This window comes from Sorex fumeus, unplaced genomic scaffold (genome assembly GCF_029834395.1).
Source record: "Sorex fumeus unplaced genomic scaffold, SorFum_2.1 ptg000100l, whole genome shotgun sequence".
Classification (NCBI taxonomy): Eukaryota; Metazoa; Chordata; class Mammalia; order Eulipotyphla; family Soricidae; genus Sorex; species Sorex fumeus.
In genome coordinates this window covers 3,898,787-3,917,569 of record NW_026606157.1, presented here as the reverse complement: position 1 = coordinate 3,917,569, position 18,783 = coordinate 3,898,787, and the positions used below count along the sequence as shown (strand labels likewise).

Genomic DNA, 18,783 nt, shown 5'->3' with positions numbered 1-18,783 from the left:
CATTTAATGGTCAACTTCTGAAAAAAACTGGAGGTAAGACTTACTTCAGCATCGTTAGCTAGAAGTCAATATTTTCGCACACTGTCTTTGCTACTGCATATGCAATGACTATCCACACTCACTCTCAGAGAGCCCAGCAAGCTACCAAGAGTATCTCGCCCACTTGGCAAAGCCTGACAAGCTACTCGTGACGTATTTGATATGCCAAACACAACAAGTCTCAAAATGGAGACGTTACTGGGCCCGCTTGAGCAAATCGAAGAATAACAGAAGGACAGTGACAGTGACAGTATCCACACTCATTAAGTCTCATTCTATATACTTACACTTAAACCATTTCTTTTCTAGTTCTAGCTGAGCTAGGTTCAAGCTCAATAAAATCTTTTACTTGGACTACTAACACATCCTTTCCATCATCTCCTCCAGAACCCAAATGAATTTTCCCACCATTACAATTATAACCTTACAGCAACTTTTCATAAAATTACCCTTTGGACATAGGTTTTTATTGCTTATGAGAAAGTTGAAATTCCTCAGACCTGTACCTTATTTCTACTGTTGGAGTCTCTCTGTGTGTTCAGTTCTACAAACTCATTCAATTTTCTTCCCATCATTGCTCATATTCACTTTCTTTGAAATTATCTATTCAACTGTTTTGTTTTCGTCTCTGCCATGTAACCTGTACCTCTCTACAAAGACTAATTAAAATGCAAAATAGTTTCTATGATCACCTCCTTCTAAACTCCCCTAGCATAGCCCTTATCACTTAATATTTACATCGCAATTATTATCTTACTGTCTCCATTTTCTTAGTCAATTACCATTTCCCTCAGGGCTTAATTTCCCCCTTATATTCACTAGGGATATAAATCCGTAGTTGCTCTATAATGCCACACTAAACATTTATTTAATAACAAAAGTAACCTCAATTTTTCTTGCAAGTCATATCAATCTATCATTAAAATGAGAGGCTTAGTTTTTTAATTAAAATTTTCCAGTTTATAGCCCAAAGATTAAGCATCATTTATAGCTTTTCTAATATTTCCCTTGGTAATCTCTGGTTGTATGTCCTCTGAGGGAATTTAAGGAGAAGAGAATTTTTTTTTTTTAGTAACAAGGAATTTGGCGATGTTCTGTTGTGTGCACATTGTGGCTTGATTGCCCTAATTCTTTAATCCTTTCTAACATTTGGAAATTCAACCTCAACAAGACGCTTTCTCTCCCAACCCCCTTTACATGTTTATTAGGATGGTTTACACATTGTAAGTCAGTAATTAATTGATTTTATTGTTAATAGTGTGAATTATCTACATTAAAATATGTCATTGACTTTTTTTGCCATCGGGATGATAGTTACATAAATATAATAGCTTTAATTAAATACCTTATTACTGTAGGACATGTCTGTAGAATGCTAGGAAACAATGCTGGGTGTAGCACTGAGTCAAAACTGCATTTCAGAATAAAAATGTCTGCAGTTGAACTTTTGGTTTGAGCATGCTAAAAATACTGATGGCTATTTGATATACATTGAGCATTATTTTTGATTAAAGAATGAGAGATTATTACATAGAAACCCAATGTGTTCCATCAGAGGAGAGATAGATAACATTTTTTTAAAAAATACTGAATTGGGGCTGGAGCGATAGCACAGCGGTAGGGCGTCTGCCTTGCACGTAGCCAACATGGCCGATGTGAGTTTGATTCCTCTGCACCTCTCGGAGAGCCCGGTAAGCTATCGAGAGTATCTCGCCCACACGGCAGGGCCTGGCAAGCTCCCAGTGACATATTCGATATGCCAAACACAGTAAAATCAAAGTCTCCAATGGAGACGTTACTGGGCCCGCTCGAGCAAATCGATGATCAATGGGAGGGCCTTTACTTTTACTTTGCTTTTACTGAATTGGGGGCTGGAGCAATAGCACAGCGGGTAGGGCATTTGCCTTGCACGCAGCCGACCCAGGTTCGATTCCCAGCATCCCATATGGTCCCCTGAGCACCGCCAGGAATGAGTCCTGAGTGCAAAGCCAGGAGTAACCTCTGAGCATCACTGGGTGTGACCCAAAAAGCAAAAAAAAAAAATTAAAAAAAATTAAACAATAAAAAATTTTTAAAAAATACTGAATTGGTGCCATCCTGAGTCTGGGTAAGAATCAGAGTCATGAAGCTGTTGAGGACCCTCCCCACCCAGGCATGGCAACCTGGGGCATGCTAGGATGTGGCCACCTTTGGGAAGAGTAAAAACAGAAGAGAAGCCTTAAGTCAGCTTCTCAGAAACTGAAATTCAACCCAGTCACTTCTTGGCAACAGTTCACCAATCAGAACAGCACTGACCGGAAACCTCACTTGCACGTATGGTACCTGGGTGCCCCATACCTTCCCCATCTTCTCTTTAAGACTCCTTGTCTAAGTGCTCTCTTTCTTGGGGAACAGGGACACAGAACTCCAGGGCTGCCTGGTCCACTGCTTCCTGCTTCAACATCTGTGACACAGGAAAGGTAACCTGGCTGTAAATGGATCAGACTTTAGCTTCTAAACTGGTATAATCCCCGACTCTACCAGGAATGATCCCTGAGCAGAGAAACGGGCGTAAACCCTGATCATCACCAGGTGTGGCCCCAAAACAAACACCTCTCAGCCCCTCACACACAAAAAAAAACAACCAAATTCCAGAAAAAAAAAACAAACACAAAAAGATTTTTAATGAAAAAGGATGGAATTAGGGTAAGGATAGTGCATTGGCTGAGAGAACCTACTTTGCAAACAGAGGGTCATGAGTTCAAATCCTTAGTGTTGTCATACGCTGACCTGAAAGCTTTGCTGTCTGTGATTCACTAGCAGCAAGTGCCACAGCCACAAAGTATCGCCACTGGTGTGTATGCATGTGTATGTAAACACAACTGCCTATGAGCACTACAACCATAACTTGGATACCCCAACTGAAGAGCGTGACCCCAAGTGTCCACACATGCAAACACCATCCCTAAGGGCATGCGAATCTCAGCATGGGGAAACTGGTGTGCAACCCTAAGTAAACACCCCAGCTAAATGTGTGAACCCCACAACCAGGTGTGTGTGTGTGTGTGTGTGTGTGTGTGTGTGTGTGTGTGTGTGTGTGGCCTGTTTATCGCAAGGTCCCCATCAACAACCAAAGGAAGTGGGGGAGTGTTGGGGCTGGACTGAGCCATCATGATGAGCCCATGTAGACTGTACCGCACAATGCACAGGAACATAGGGACCCATGAAAATGGGTGAGATTTCTCATGTGTTCTGACTGGTTTCGATGAAGCTAAACATTTCCCCCCCTTCAAACTGCCTTCAGTAAATAATTTCATAAATTTCAGTATATTGAAAGGGGCATTTTTCATTTTCTCACAGAAGTCTGACATGCAGATCTCAGGTGCTAGCCTGGCCTGATCCTTGACATGTAAATTCCGGGATGGAGCCCAGCTTATTTTTAGGGATGTAGATTCCAGGCTCTAGCCCAGTCTGGTCTTTGGGATGCAAATCCAAGTGCTTGTAGCACAAGAATGGTTTCGGTTTTGGTTTTGTATCTTCTTTCTGGGGGCCAAAATTACTGGCCTGCAGACACAAGGAAACAAAACAAATTTTGCTGCCTCAGTGTTCTTTATGTAACTTCTTTAGATGATGGCACTGTATTGCGCCCTTCAGAGGCCTTAGGATGCTCTGCCTTTTGTCACAGGATCAGAGAGAGTCTGGTGGTACTACATGAGGTATAATAATTTCTCTCGCGTTCCTTGTCTCATTGCCTCCAACTGAAAGAACGTTCGCACAACAGGGGAGGAGGGACTAATAGAGTCCCTAAAAATGCTCTACAATTCTCCATGCCCAGACCCAAAGAAGGTATTCTTGTCTTTATCAATTATTAAAAGTCATAGCTCCCTATATGGAGTTGTGAGCCATGGTTTAAGAAGCTAGGCTCTAGCATATTAACTAATAACTTTTTATCTTTATCTAGATTTTTTTATCCTTTTGATTAGTTTTATAATTACCATTTCCTTATTCCAATTTTCTTATGAGCATTGCTTTATTTTCACTATGAATTCTGAGAAGTGATATTTCATTGTTGCTTTCTTAAAAGTCTTGACATTCTAGTTCACTAGTCGTTTGCATTTAAACTGTTCGAGAAAGTTGGTTTAAAATTTCTAGCCTTAAGTGTATCCTGGGTTTATGGATTTTTTTCCCCATTTATTTTTCACTTTCTCGTCTCATGATTATAGAGTGTGCCTCACAATTTCTACTTTTTATAAATTATTAACATTTTCTCTGTGGCCTATGATATAAACTTCTTGAATGTTCCATGAGTACTTGAAAACTCTCAGGGAATACAATGTCTCTATTGTCAACTCATGTCTATTGCCATATAATAATTAATTTTGCCTTATTGATTTTTCTGGTTACTTTTTGTATATATTTGCTAAGTGGAGCGATAGCACAGCGGGTAGGGCGTTCGCCTTACAAGCGGCCAACATGGCCGACCCGAGTTCGATTCCTCCGCCCCTCTCGGAGAGCCCAGCAAGCTACCGAGAGTATTCGATATGCCAGACACAGTAACAACAAAGTCTCCAATGGAGACGTTACTGGGCCCGCTCGAGCAAATCGACGATCAACGGGAGGGCCTTTACCTTTACCTTTACCTTGCTAAGTGAGAACTGTCTTTTCCATTTGCTTTTCAAAAAGCAAATTAGAATATTTTTTTACTAATGTGATTTTTGCATTTTTTATGTTCTATAATTTCTACTTTATGTATGCTATCATAGGTTTTATCTATGTTCACAACTGTTTGTTTCTCTATTGAGAATTTTATGCATAGTTTAAGGCTCTGATTTTGTTTAATCTAATAGTTCTTTCTCTTAGTTTCACCTCTTTATATCACTGTGACCTCTGGTTTCTGTGTTCTTAGATTTGAAATATATGACTGTGCCTATGTTTAAATTTTTAATTTTCTAAAATCACCTTTTCTTTTATATGTTTCTCTCCAAAAACATTTCTCTTTATAAATTATTTAATTCTCTTTATGTTTATTGATATAGATTATAGTCTTTCTTTGTTCATATTGCTTTATGTTATTGAAGGAATATAGCATTTTTATGATTTTAACGAGAGCCTTTAAATAATTTAAAAAATATATGTATTGTGATACCTGGGGAAACTTTTATTTTTGTTGCACTTGCTACTTTATTTAAAATCATTTAACTTTTATTTCTGTTGACAGTATTTGTTTTCTAGAGATAAAAATTTAGTATGCATAATTGTTCTCACTTTCCTTTCATCTGCCATCTAACTATGTTCAATGTTGTGATCTTTCTTAATGTTTTACTAATATTACATAAACTTAGGTTTACTTATTGCTTGGTTTGTTAGATTTCAAATAAATTCACATCTATTTGACACGTGTAGATATGACATCATTAAAGAAAGTCTTTCTTTTCTTCTCCATCATTTTCATCAGCCAAAAGTGAAAGTCTAAAATAAATCATATTTTAAAAAACAACAATCATGAGGAACTGAAATGATAATACAGTGGGCAAGGTGCTTTCCTTGCTTGCCACTGACCCTGGTTCGATACCCAGCATCATGTATGGTTCCTTGAACACTGCCAGGAGTAATTCTTGAGTAATAAAGCCAGGAATAAACCCTGAACAGCACCAGGTGTGGACCCCAAATTAAAAAAAAAAAAACACAAAAAACCCCATGTAATTAGTTATAACATTTTAAAGGTTTCAACTGAAATTTCCAAGCACAAATTACTTATAAAATGTTTTTACCTCTAAGCTAAAGATAGTAGTGAACAAGTCACTTGCCTTGCATGAATCTGACCCAGGTCAATTCCAGGTGCCACATAAAGTCCCCTGAGCACTGCCAGGAATGATTTCTGAGCATAGAACCAGGGATAAACCCTGAGCACAGCTTAGGTATAGAGCAAAAATGAAAAAAAAAAGAGTATTTAAGTAGTACCAACCTTTTACTTCTTGTCCTTCTATGTCATTAAATTTTAAGTTGGAAACTTGAATAACGTAGTCCAACCTACAGATAATTGATGTGACTCTTCCAGAACAAATAGCTAGAACATTAACCAGAGGCCCTGCCATGAAGACTGCATGGCTTCAAGCTCCTTTTCAATTAGCATCTCAAATGGGAGGTAGCGATGTGAGGTAATGATTGAAAACTTAGGTTTGCAATCAGTTGCAATTATCAATGGTTTCTAAACATGCTCATTAATTCATCCTCTTAACCCTGACAGTTGTTGTCCTGATCACGTTCTACTCCATTACCTAGGTTATTTCTGCACCTAGACAAAAATCTGTCTTCTCTATGTCAAAATTGTATAGTGCTGAAGGGTGGTTAATTACATTGTGTGGACATATTATTTGGCATGGAAACTATATATACAATTTTTGGGGAAATTTGGAAGATCATATAATTAGAGAATTAAAGAGTATTCAAGATAATTTTCAGAGATTTTCTGTTTAGTGCCTCGACTGAGTCTGGTATCCAAAATATTTAATATGATTATTTGTACAAGATTTTGATTTAGGCAATACATCAAGGGAATTCTAGTGATTTGGAGGCTTGTGTGAGAGCATTTCCATGGCAGTATTGAGTGTGAGAGAAGTAGCATGATTTTCAGTTGCCTTTTCCTTCCTCTTTACCTTTCCACCCCAAATAAACATAGCAAGCTACCTTGATAGAGAATGTCAGTGTGTGCCCACCCCCCTTTTTCCATTTTTGTCATTTGATGGTTAGTTTTGAAGCTCTTAGAATAAGCCGGATACTATACCAGATCTGGGAGATACAATGTAAACACACAGACATAGATTGCTTCTCTACAAACAAAGCACATGAGATCTAATCATCATTGTAATGAATTTATTGGGAAAATATGGAGAGAGTATGTGGCAAAGAATATTTAGATGTGAGCTAAATGGTGTGAAAAAAAAAGAATGGAGAAGTTAGACTTGGAATCAAGTGTTCAGAAGATTGTTTCTATGAGATGCTGCAAGGGTTAGTTGAGGAATAGGAAAAAAGGAAGATAGGAAATGGCCTGGTATTAGCCTGGAAAAGGAAATTGGAGGCAGTAGACTCAATGGCTATGCCATCATGGCAGTGTTGATCTTTGTCCCAATATTAGGAATAACCATTTCATTACAAAGAGAAGGGAAGGGGGGGAGATAAGGGAAGGGAGGGGAGGGAGAAAAGGGGAGGGGAGGGGAAGGAAAGAGAAAGAAAGGGAAGGGAAGGGAAGGGAAGGGGAGGGGAGGGGAGGGGAGGGAAGGGAAGGGAAGGGAAGGGAAGGGAAGGGAAGGGAAGGGAAGGGAAGGGAAGGGAAGGGAAGGGAAGGGAAGGGAAGGGAAGGGAAGGGAAGGGAAGGGAAGGGAAAAGGAAATTATAGGGACAGAAGAAAGAAGGAAGGGAGGAACGAAGGGAGGAAGGAGGGAGGGAGGAAGGAAGGAAGGAAGGAAGGAAGGAAGGAAGGAAGGAAGGAAGGAAGGAAGGAAGGATGGATTCCCATTTTCAGAAATTGTCAAGAACTTCACGACAGGGATAGGAGAGATAGTAAAGACTGCTTGTATTGCATACGACCAACCCAGTTTGATCCCTAGTACCACATATGGTCCTCTGAGCTTCATCAGGAAGGACTCCTGAGTACAGAACCAGGAAAAGCCTTTGAACACTGCTGGGTGTAGCTCAAAAACCCAAAGGCAAAACAATTTCAGGAAGTGACAGCAGAATATTAAACCAGATGGAGGACCTTTGTCAGTGCTATGCTGTGTGGAACTGCAGGGACCTACAAGTCCATGAAGCTGGCCCTGCCAAAGGGAAAATGGGATAAAAAGGAAAATGCTGTGTATAGGAGAGAGATCATTGGCTTAGCACCTAAACATATCATTCTTATTTTACCATGGTGTCTATAATTAGTGAGTAAAGGCAAAGGAATATTACTATCTCCCAGACCCAGCAGTAGAAATCATTATTAATTGGGTCATTGTATACATGAGTAAAATATGAGGGATGAGAAGGGTCAGTCATCACACATTAACTCAGCAACATGTAGGAGGGAGAAGTCAGTCTTTGAAAGTTTAAGTTACTTCCAGTCTAACAGGAAATCAAGGCACACATAAACGGACAATTTAACAAGCAATTGTGTGAAATGACATGATCTGCTTCTGTAAAACCATAAACCGAGGGCCCAAGAGATAGTATAGCAGTTAGTTAAGGGTTTGCCTCTCACATGACTGACAATATGGTCTCCTGAGCACTGCCAGGAATGACCCCAGAGCACAGAGCTAGGAGTAAGCCAATGAAGTGAAAGTAAAAAACAAAACAAAACAAAACAAAAATCCACAATCCATGCTTCTGAAAGAATGTCAGAAAAATGCAAAGATGATAAGCAGATGCAGATAAAAAAGATAAAAAGCAGATAAAAAGCAGATAAAAAGATGCAAGACATCTTTTATGACATCTTACTATCTCATTCCTACTTTGGACAAACTTGCAGGCTATCGAATGTAGCCTGCCCACATGGCAGAGTCTGGCAAACTCCCCATGGCATACCCAATATGCCAAATACCAGTAACAATGATGGGTCTCATTCTCCTAAAGAGCCTTGAATATAATCTCAGGGCTAGGATGAAGGAGACGTTACTGGGGCCTGCTTGAGGCAATCGACGAATAACAGGATGATGAAATGAAATGAAATGAATGAAATGATAAGCAGTTGGGCCCATACTTATAGAATCTAAAGTTGTATGTGGATGAAATGAATACTGAATTACACTCCCCCCTCCCACACACAAATATATGTATGGGAGACGTAGCACATGACAAACTTACACATTTTTGGCAAGAACAGCATCAATGCTGAATGGAAATAGAATTACTTTATGAATGCTTAAACCAACAGATAGAACATTTGTAAAAGAAGGGTCTGGCAGTCAAGAAGATGACATAAAACGTAATCAGAATGAATACGCTTGGCAGAAAATAGGGTTGATAATTATTCTGGGCTAGTTTAGGATCTTGGTGATGAAAGGGAGATGGAGTAATGACTACGTAGCAACAAATAAGAGTGAAATTGTTAGGTAGTTCACAATCTTTATTGCTGTTCAATATTTACTTTTGTTGCTTCCTAAGATGTTAAGCAAACTGCAAGACATTTGTATAAGAAAATAGGGACCTTGTCTCTGACATGAAATTCCATTTTAATTCATGCCTAGTTAAATGTGCTAAGAGCGAACATCATGTAGTTGTTATAATTGGAAAAATAACTTCTGATTTTAATTTAACTTGAAGGCCCTATTCTATGTCTAATCCCCAAACTTAAGCCTTCAAAAAGAAATTTTGATGTAAAAATTGAAAAATGTCATTTTAATGTTTTTGTATGAAAATAGCGGGTAGGGCGTTCGCCTTACAAGCAGCCAACATGGCCGACCCGAGTTCGATTCCTCCGCCCCTCTCGGAGAGCCCGGCAAGCTACCGAGAGTATTCGATATGCCAGACACAGTAACAACAAAGTCTCCAATGGAGACGTTACTGGGCCCGCTCGAACAAATCGACGATCAACGGGAGGGACTTTACCTTTTTACCTTTACCTTGTATGAAAATGTATATTGAAATTTTTGTCCATGAAATTACTTGCCTAGATCCATAAGTGTTGATTCTTCAGTTGTTTGTTGCACAGGATCAGACAGGAAAAAACTAAGTACACAATCACTCTGGGGAAAGAAAAAAATAGTGTTATGTTTATTTTTCTATTCAGTGATATATTAAAACTTTGATGAAATATATAATTATTTGTTCATAAATAGTTATGGAGCGATAGCACGGCGGGTAGGGCGTTCGCCTTACACGCGGCCAACATGGCCAACCCGAGTTCGATTCCTCCACCCCTCTCGGAGAGCCCGGCAAGCTACCGAGAGTATTCGATATGCCAGACACAGTAACAACAAAGTCTCCAATGGAGACGTTACTGGGCCCGCTCGAGCAAATCGACGATCAACGGGAGGGCCTTTACCTTTACCTTTTACCTTTACCTTTACTCCATAAATGGAGAAAATATATTATCAACTTTATTTATTTATTTATTTATTTTTATGTAGGAGTGCTGCTATTTATTCAGTCACTGATTAGCTGATTGAATTGGGCATGAATTCCACCTTACTTTTTTTTCATTTGTTATAGGAGCTATAGCACAGCGGGTAGGGCGTCTGCCTTGCACGCAGCCAACATGGCCGACCCGAGTTCGATTCCTCCGCCCCTCTCAGAGAGCCTGGCAAGCTACCGAGAGTATTCGATATGCCAGACACAGTAACAACAAAGTCTCCAATGGAGACGTTACTGGACACGCTCGAGCAAATCGATGATCAACGGGAGGGCCTTTACTTTACTTTTCCTTATAATTTTATTTATTGAATCACCGTGAGAACAGTTACAAAGCTTTGGGGTCTAAGTCTCGGTCGTACAATAAAACAAGCGTACCTTCACCAGTGCCCATTCTCCACCCCCAACAACCCCAGTATACCCCCCATCCCACACCCTCTCCCTACCTGTGGGGCAGATGATTTCCACATTACTTTCTCTCTACTTTGATCACATTCAATATCTTGACACCAGATGTTGCCTCCTGGCACAAAATGGATGCCTGATCTGCTGCCTCCCCCACACTCACATTATGGGCAACCTCTTGATATCAACAGTACGGCCTCAGTTTTGGGAAATATCCCAGCTTGTAAATGTTTATCTAGAGCATACCCTCGGTTTAGCATGTCCTCTATGGTTATGTCTAAAACTGATGTGGCAGCCACTACATTGAGACACATGTAAAGGTTACGAGGGCTGGGGGGCTATCAGTCGACTGACAGTATGTGACTCATCCCACGCCCCTGCTTGCCCCTTCCCCTTTCCTGCCTGACTTGGAGGCGGGATAAATACTGTGGTGTGAAACAATAAACAGATCCTTCACCATCTCCTGCATGACGGAGCCCTGTGTGTCTCGAGTGTTGCTTTCACCTTGACAGCCTTCCCTGGCTCGGCCCCGCAGCGCCGGACGCGGCAACCAGACCCACCATTATTAGAGATTTTACCCCAGCACAGCGGGTAGGGCGTTTGCCTTACAAGCGGCCAATATGGCCGACCCGAGTTCGATTCCTCCGCCCCTCTCGGAGAGCCCGGCAAGCTGCCGAGAGTATTCGATATGCCAGACACAGTAACAACAAAGTCTCCAATGGAGACGTTACCGGGTCTGCTCGAGCAAATCGACGATCAACGGGAGGGCCTTTACCTTACCCCAACACTCAGATCTGCTGAAAAGGGAACAGTAGACAATTTGTTTTCTATTGCCTGTTATGAATAACATATGATGTCACGTGCTACAGTAGTGGCTGCGCGATTTCGAAATTCCGAAATTTTAACACTTAAATCTGGAGGGATTTCTGCCAAAACCTGCTGGGTTCTGAGATTTGCTCCTGAGTTTCTGGGATCATGTCTATTAAGCAGCTTGATCAGGAGCCAGAAAGGCCATTCATGGGCAGCGACTTGGGGTCTCGTTGGGACGGGGAGGAAAAGGCCAGCTCCACCCCCATCCCAAGAGGCCCGGCGTGTCTCATCACTGAGAGCCCAAACCTGACTGTTCAGTGGCCTCTGGAGGATGGTGGCCATATTAGCAACTTTATTAAGTCACTGATATAATTTTTAAAAGTCTACTCTTCACTGTTTACTGAGGGTAAACTTTTTTCTGTTTTTTGTTTAAAGCACCGTGATTTACAGTACTGTTCACGATAGCATTTCTTGCAGGCAGTATTCTACCTCATTTCCCTCTCTCATTGTCTCAGAGCCTTCTCCACCCTTGGAAAACTCAATTCCAAAGACCAGTTATCTGGCTCTGCTGTCTTAGACCATTTGTTATTCTCCTACATTTTCTTTATGTCCCACACCTGAGAGACATCATTCAGTATCTGTCCTTCTGAGTGATTTCTCTCAGCATGAGTCTCTCTAGTTCTATGCACTTGGCAGCATCTCACATGACTTCATTTTTTTGTTATATCTGAGTAGTATTCCGTTGTGTATACAAGTGGTATAAAATACCCTGTTAAACTGATCTGTTATGTGATTGGAAATATGATTACATTTCTTTAAGAGGCTCAAAACTAACCAGACATGTTTTTATTCATCAATTTCATAATTATGCATGAAGATTCTTAAAGAAAAATTGCCACCGTAAGGACATAGAGGCTGAACTCCTACTCTGCAATGTTTAATTCTATAAAGATCACTTAATACTGGCTACATCCATGGTATTACCAATATTAGTGGATATTTAGTAATGGAACTTTCTATTAGGCAAATCCTTTCTCTAGGTCGCAGTCTAGTGGAGGAAACAGGTTATAATAAATACTTCAATAGACATCAGAGACACAGCCACTGCCATGTTGACTCACCTATCAGCCTTGCTCTACCGATTCCCCAATAAATCTCCCAGGAGATGCATGCCAAGCACTAAAATTCATAGAAACACGTCTCCTCAGCTGAAAATCCTGGGGTATTTTCAGGAGACAGGCAGGCTGAATACTGCCAGCTGAAGCCCTGACAGCCACACCCAAATCCCACCACTGCAACCATGTCAAAGACTCAACCCTACTGCTTCATGAATATTCTCTAAAGAGACACTCAACTAGCAAAAAACATTTTAATAAATTCTTAGACAAGAACTTAACAACCCTACAATCAGCAATAACAATTTTCACATAAATTGATTTTTTATACTTACTGATTTTAATATTGAAGCTGTGCTCTCTAACCAATTTTAATTCTAGAATTGCACCAACCTGTGACTTTTTCTACATTGAAATACATAAAAAAAACTTAAAAAGTGGTCAGAGAGGTAATACAGAGGGTAAGGTTGTTACCTTGCACACAGCTGACCTAGGTTTGATTCCCTGCATCACTGATGGTCCCTTGGGCACTACTAGGAGTAATCCCTGAGTATGGAGCCAGGAGTTATCCCTGCGCACTGGGTGTGTTATCCCAAGCCAAGAAATAAAAAATAAGACTTGAAGTTTGAGTTTGAGTTGAAGACTAGTTCTTGATGGCTTAGGAACACATATGGTTTTAAGTCATTATAAACTAGGTAAAGGTAAAGGTAAAGGCCCTCCCGTTGATCATCGATTTGCTCGAGCGGGCCCAGTAACGTCTCCATTGGAGACTTTGTTGTTACTGTGTTTGGCATATCGAATACTCTCGGTAGCTTGCCGGGCTCTCCGAGAGGGGCGGAGGAATCGAACTCTGGTCGGCCATGTTGGCTGCATGCAAAGCAAACGCCCTACCCGCTGTGCTATCGCTCCAGCCCACCAGCACGTAGAGGGATGGTAAATCTGTATACCCAAAGCACAGAGCCAACTCTGAGAGCAGGACACCCAAACCACAGCAACCAAACTTAACACCACGCCTGTTAGGGAGACAGGCGTGTAACTAAAGTAACACTTTTGATGGCACCCTGCATTATTATACAAAGGCTTTAAAATTGATCTGAAAGGCACCTCTAAATAATTGATTCTCTCCTCTTATATAAGTTGATTCCCGGGTGGCTCTTGGGACAGTCTGACATTCTCCCGAGACTGCCTTCTCACTCATTCTGTGCAATGTCCCTTTCACATCTCTCTTAGAAAACTTAAAGGAAAGAGAAGATTCTAAAACTTTGGAGAAAACAAAGTTCAGCGAGGATCTCTTAAATTTCCCCTCCTAAAGTTTTCAGATTGACCAAGTCCTCTTTGCTTTTTTAGTCCTGTCCCACTGAAAGAAGTGTTTCCTTTCCACCTTTCATGTTTTGAATCATATTATACCACCGCTGATTGCAGAAGAAATTAATTATTAGGATGAAGTCATGTTAGTAGAGGCAGTCCCCTAATCCTACAATCATGGTCTTTTGAACAGGGGGAAATTTGGACACAAACACAGCGTGGGAAAGGTGACATAGAGAGAATATGACTTCTACAAGTTCAAGGGCAGAGAAGCAGACTCTTCCCTCATAACCAAGACTCATCCCTCCTAGTCCTCCTCCTCTCTCAGTGTGTGTGTCATATTAACTTTCCTCCCCAAAACCCACTGGTGATTTTCTTGGCCCTTTTATAGCTAAAATATAATCATGTGTTTGCTTTAATAATACCAAGGTCTCCCAGCTTTTTTCTTTGTATGCCCTGCCAGATCTTTTCAGACTCCTTTGCTTGTTATTAAGTTTTAGTGTCTCATTACTCTCACTCATCACTCCTAGTGGCTTATGTAAAAATGAATAAATCTGAACTTTATCTAAAATTTTTCTTCTCATCTCAGTCCATTTATCAAAGTAGGTTACTGGGTTTTCTGACTCTTTGAAGACACATTATAATAAAATATGAACTAAATGCATTTTATTTTGCCTCTATTTGCTACTTTTCCTGTGTTCATATTCAAAATAACATGCATCTTTCTTGACTCTGTTTCCCTCACCTCATACATAACATCATTACTGAGTCCTACTGATATTACTGAAAAAATATTTCACCTTTTCATTCCTTCCTCTCCTCCCCCAGTACCTAGCCATCTTTAAATTCTAGTATTATCACTTCTCACCTGTCATAGGAAGGGTATACAGATCTTCTATTGCTGTATTTTAATTCAGTATATGCTGTCCTACACAATTACCAAACTGATCATTCAAAATGGAAACCTAATTTTTGAAGACCTCGTAATGACTTTCACCATGGCAGGATTTTTTTCCCCCATTGCTCTTTTTTTTCTTATTTCCTCATTGCTCTTAAGAAAAAGGACATGTGTAGATCTGATTTGTAAAATCTTTATTGACTTGGGGCTGGAGTGATAGCACAGCGGGTAGGGCGTTTGCCTTGCATGCGGCCAACCCGGGTTTGATTCCCAGCATCCCATATGGTCCCCTGAGCACAGCCAGGAGTAGTTCCTGAGTACAGAGCTAGGAGTAACCCCTGTGCATTGCCAGGTGTGACCCAAAAAGCAAAAAAAATATCTTTATTGACTTGGATCTAGCTCATTTTCATATTTTCATCTCTTACCATTTATTTTCCTGAGACTCATGATAGGCTATAATGAGTTGTATCTATTTCCTCCGGTATGTCAGTTCTTTCCATTCATTTTTCTACAGTGTCTCCTTTTCCTATCCTTTCTACCAATATTCATCATTTTGTCAAAGTGTTCTCTTTGTTAGGTTCATCGATGCAAAAGTTTCCTTAGTTTCGTTAGCTTCTCTTCTCTTGTTAGCTTCATCGATTCAATATCAAGAGTCAAATGCGTAATTTCTGCTCAATAAATATTCATGGGAACAAATGTGATATGTCTTCAGATATAGAACACAATAGTTTTCTATTACAATTATTCTTATGTGTGCATACATTTTATGCATCATTGTACTTGATTACTTATTTTGATCTCAATGGATTGGCTGCTGAGAAATATGTTTAATGAGACTTTATCCTCAAATAATGCATCCCTGTTCAGGGAGCTAAACGAATCACATTTTGTTTTGAAAGCTTAAAATCAAACTTGAGACTATGCTGAACTGGTTGAAGGAATTTTAACCTTCTTTCGCCTTTTGACAACTAGTCAATTATTCTTCCCTGACAACATTTTGACCTCACCACCCAATGGTTATTAAACTTCAATACTAGACAGAATATCTTCCCAATTAGTGTCTGAAATGTCACCACTAGCTAATTATTCCCTGGTGTTTACACTGTCATATCCTTGCAAGTCTTATTTTAACTCCAGGTGTGGATGATATACTTAATACTAATTCTTATTGTAACAAGAGTATTTTCATTCTAGAGGAGAAACCTGATTCAGTGTCCATAGAGGAAGAAATCAATGAAGATGGTAGAAAAAGCCCCGACTTAAGATAAGTAATCTAGCTCATTAATTGCCAGTTATATTCTCTAGTTACTGAGAAAATAAAAAATTTGTAGACAGACTTTCTGAACACCTCATATTTATGTGAAATGCAGACTAAACATGCATTTTGTATTTGAGATAAGTAACAACAAAGTTATATTCCTGGATTTTAAAATAATTAAGAAATTTTCAGACTTGGCTTTACCTATGAACATGTATCTCACAGATTATTAATACATTGAACTGTTGTTGAATAATTTTGGGAATGCAGAAAGTTGGTGTTATTATTGCTCTCACTGGTATCTAAGACCCTAGCTGAATTTGTACTGACCTCTAAGCAATTTGGCTGTTAGTAGTGTAGATTGTATACTGGGGAATTCTTGTGGTGCCATTTTTACATTGTAAATATAATATTGCTCAGCAGGATTCTCCTTATATGAGAATGCCAAAAAGAGCAAATAAAAAGAGAGTATTGTGTAATAGTTAAGATTGCTCGAGCGGGCCCAGTAACGTCTCCATTGGAGACTTTGTTGTTACTTATCTCAAATACAAAATGCATGTTTAGTCTGCATTTCACATAAATATGAGGTGTTCAGAAAGTCTGTCTACAAATTTTTTATTTTCTTAGTAACTAGAGAATATAACTGGCAATTAATCAGCTAGATTACTTATCTTAAGTCGGGGCTTCTTAAACCTTACCCATGTATGACAACCATACTGAGAAACACAGTATGTTTAATTCTTTGTTGATAGTTTTCTACATCAAAAACAAATTTGTTTGTCCCTGTCTGTGTGACTAACTTTACTCAACATGATATTCTCCTAATCATCCACATAGCATGATTTCATATTTTCTAATAGCTGAGCAGACACAGAATGATCTCTCATATATGGGATATAACAACAACAATAATAATCCATAGTGATAATATAACAAATACCCAAAGGCAGAAGAAACTGAGAACCCATCTTCAGTAGAAAGCTGGTCACATGGGAAGGCTGGGGGAATTAGGTCACTAGAACAATGGTGTGGGAAAGCGAACACTCTAGGGAGGGTGTGGTGAGGAACTATGCCGTGCACAAAACCCTATCATTAATAGTATTGTAAATCACAGCACCTGAAAGAAAATCAAAAAAAGAAACAACCTGAATTTAACTTTATATTAGAAATACAAAATCTGTACAACAGAGAGAACAAGTGGTTAACTGATTGACATGACTAAAATCAAAACAAAACTGATGGTGTAGTCAGGGGCCCAGATCCACCTGTGTTCTGCCTGCCAATGGCCTCTCAATGTGAGGCAAGCCTAAAGGAAACAGAGAGGAGGCATGGTTAGAGAGTGAGTCCTAGAGTCGGCCTATGTGTTACAGAGTTAAAACTGCTGGGAACCTTTGATGAACTTTGAACAGCAAGGTATTGTCATCAGATATTCTTGTTTGTTTGTTTGTTTGTTTGTTTTTCCCCAGTGGGTATACCCAATTGTACCCATGGCTTACTCCTGTCTGTGCTCAGGGATGTTGCCTCATGGGACCTGAGGTACCATCTGGTGTTGCGGAACTGTTTTTCCCCAACAAGACCAGACACACTGAGCACCGGGTTGTGGCAGACACGGGGTGAAGGATGACAGGTGTATGGAGAAACCACTTCGGGAGACAGCTGATGGCCGCTCACTCTATTGCCAACTACACACATATATAATAGAGTCCTGGCTTTAAGAGGATGGTCCAATCACATAAAGTTTAGTATTACTGACCTATCACCTTTCTAACTCTGCTTTGCCCAGGCCAAATCCCAGATAGGGCTAGATGTGGTTAGGAATGCAGCTAGGTGATAATTCTTGGGGAACTGGGATTCAACACCAGATTCCCAGTGCTTGTAAAATGCGCCCAGACACTCCCTACTGGGTCACTATGCAAGGATGCGAGTCTTATCTCTGGAACCTGTTGCCATGGTCCACATCCTGGAGTGCTTGATAACCTGAGTTGGTTGCATGCAAGGCAAATGCCCTACCTGCTGTGCTATTGGTCCTGTCCCCAGAAATTCTTTTTATTTGTGTGGGAGGAGTTGGGCTATACCCAGCAGTTCTCAGGGCTTACTTCTCGCTCTGTGCTCAGAGAGTACCCCTGGTAATGCACAGGAGACATTAAGTGGTGCCAGACACTGAACCCCAACTGGCTGCATGCAAAGAAAACCCCATTTTATAGTATTCTTTTGGCCTATGATCAGAAATTCTTTAAAATGCTGATGGTGCCAGATTGGGAAGGAAAGAAAAAGCAGCCTTGGAGAAATTTAATAGCAGAATTTCTCATTTGCTCACGTGTTTTCTGAGAGTTCTAATTGGTGTCGTATTTAAGTCTCCAAAACAGGGGTTGGTGTTCAGTCCACTTGCCTTTTAATTTTCATTTTGGTTTTGGGGTGATATACTCTGCCAGTCTCCTTGTTCTTCTAATCGATTCTCTTTCTTCCGCTAAAAATGCCCTGCCTTCAAGATCACGTCTTACTGCTCTCTACCCTCTGTGATTACACTTGTCTTTTGATCTCTAGGTCATTGTTCTTCATCTCTAGTAGATTTTCAATTGTGAAACACTGTCATTTTCTCTATAGGAAAATATTGATAATGGTCTCTTGTCACAACCATGTTCTTTTTTAATTTTTTCAGATAATCCTTTCTTATTCACATTCTTGGCTTTGGAAATCCTTTCCTCCAGAGAGCATTTTTATTTACTTAACCAGTCCTTCATCTTGTCTTGACTGGGGACTGAAGCTCTTTTCTTCTCTTTCTGGCCCCATGACTATAACCACTACCTGCCTGCTTCCAGCTCACTCCCTCTGGTTATACAACTCAATCAACCTCTTGGCTCAAGACCTTC

At 40.1% G+C, this 18,783-nt stretch overlaps 1 protein-coding gene across 1 annotated transcript in view; it reads right to left on the bottom strand.

Moving 5' to 3' along the window:
- Positions 1–18,783, bottom strand: part of PIK3C2G (phosphatidylinositol-4-phosphate 3-kinase catalytic subunit type 2 gamma) — a 375,313-nt gene that overhangs the window by 32,641 nt on the left and 323,889 nt on the right. The window contains exon 30 of the mRNA XM_056134595.1: positions 9,662–9,737. Coding sequence (XP_055990570.1) covers positions 9,662–9,737 — 76 coding nt within the window. The remainder of the gene's footprint in view (positions 1–9,661; positions 9,738–18,783) is intronic.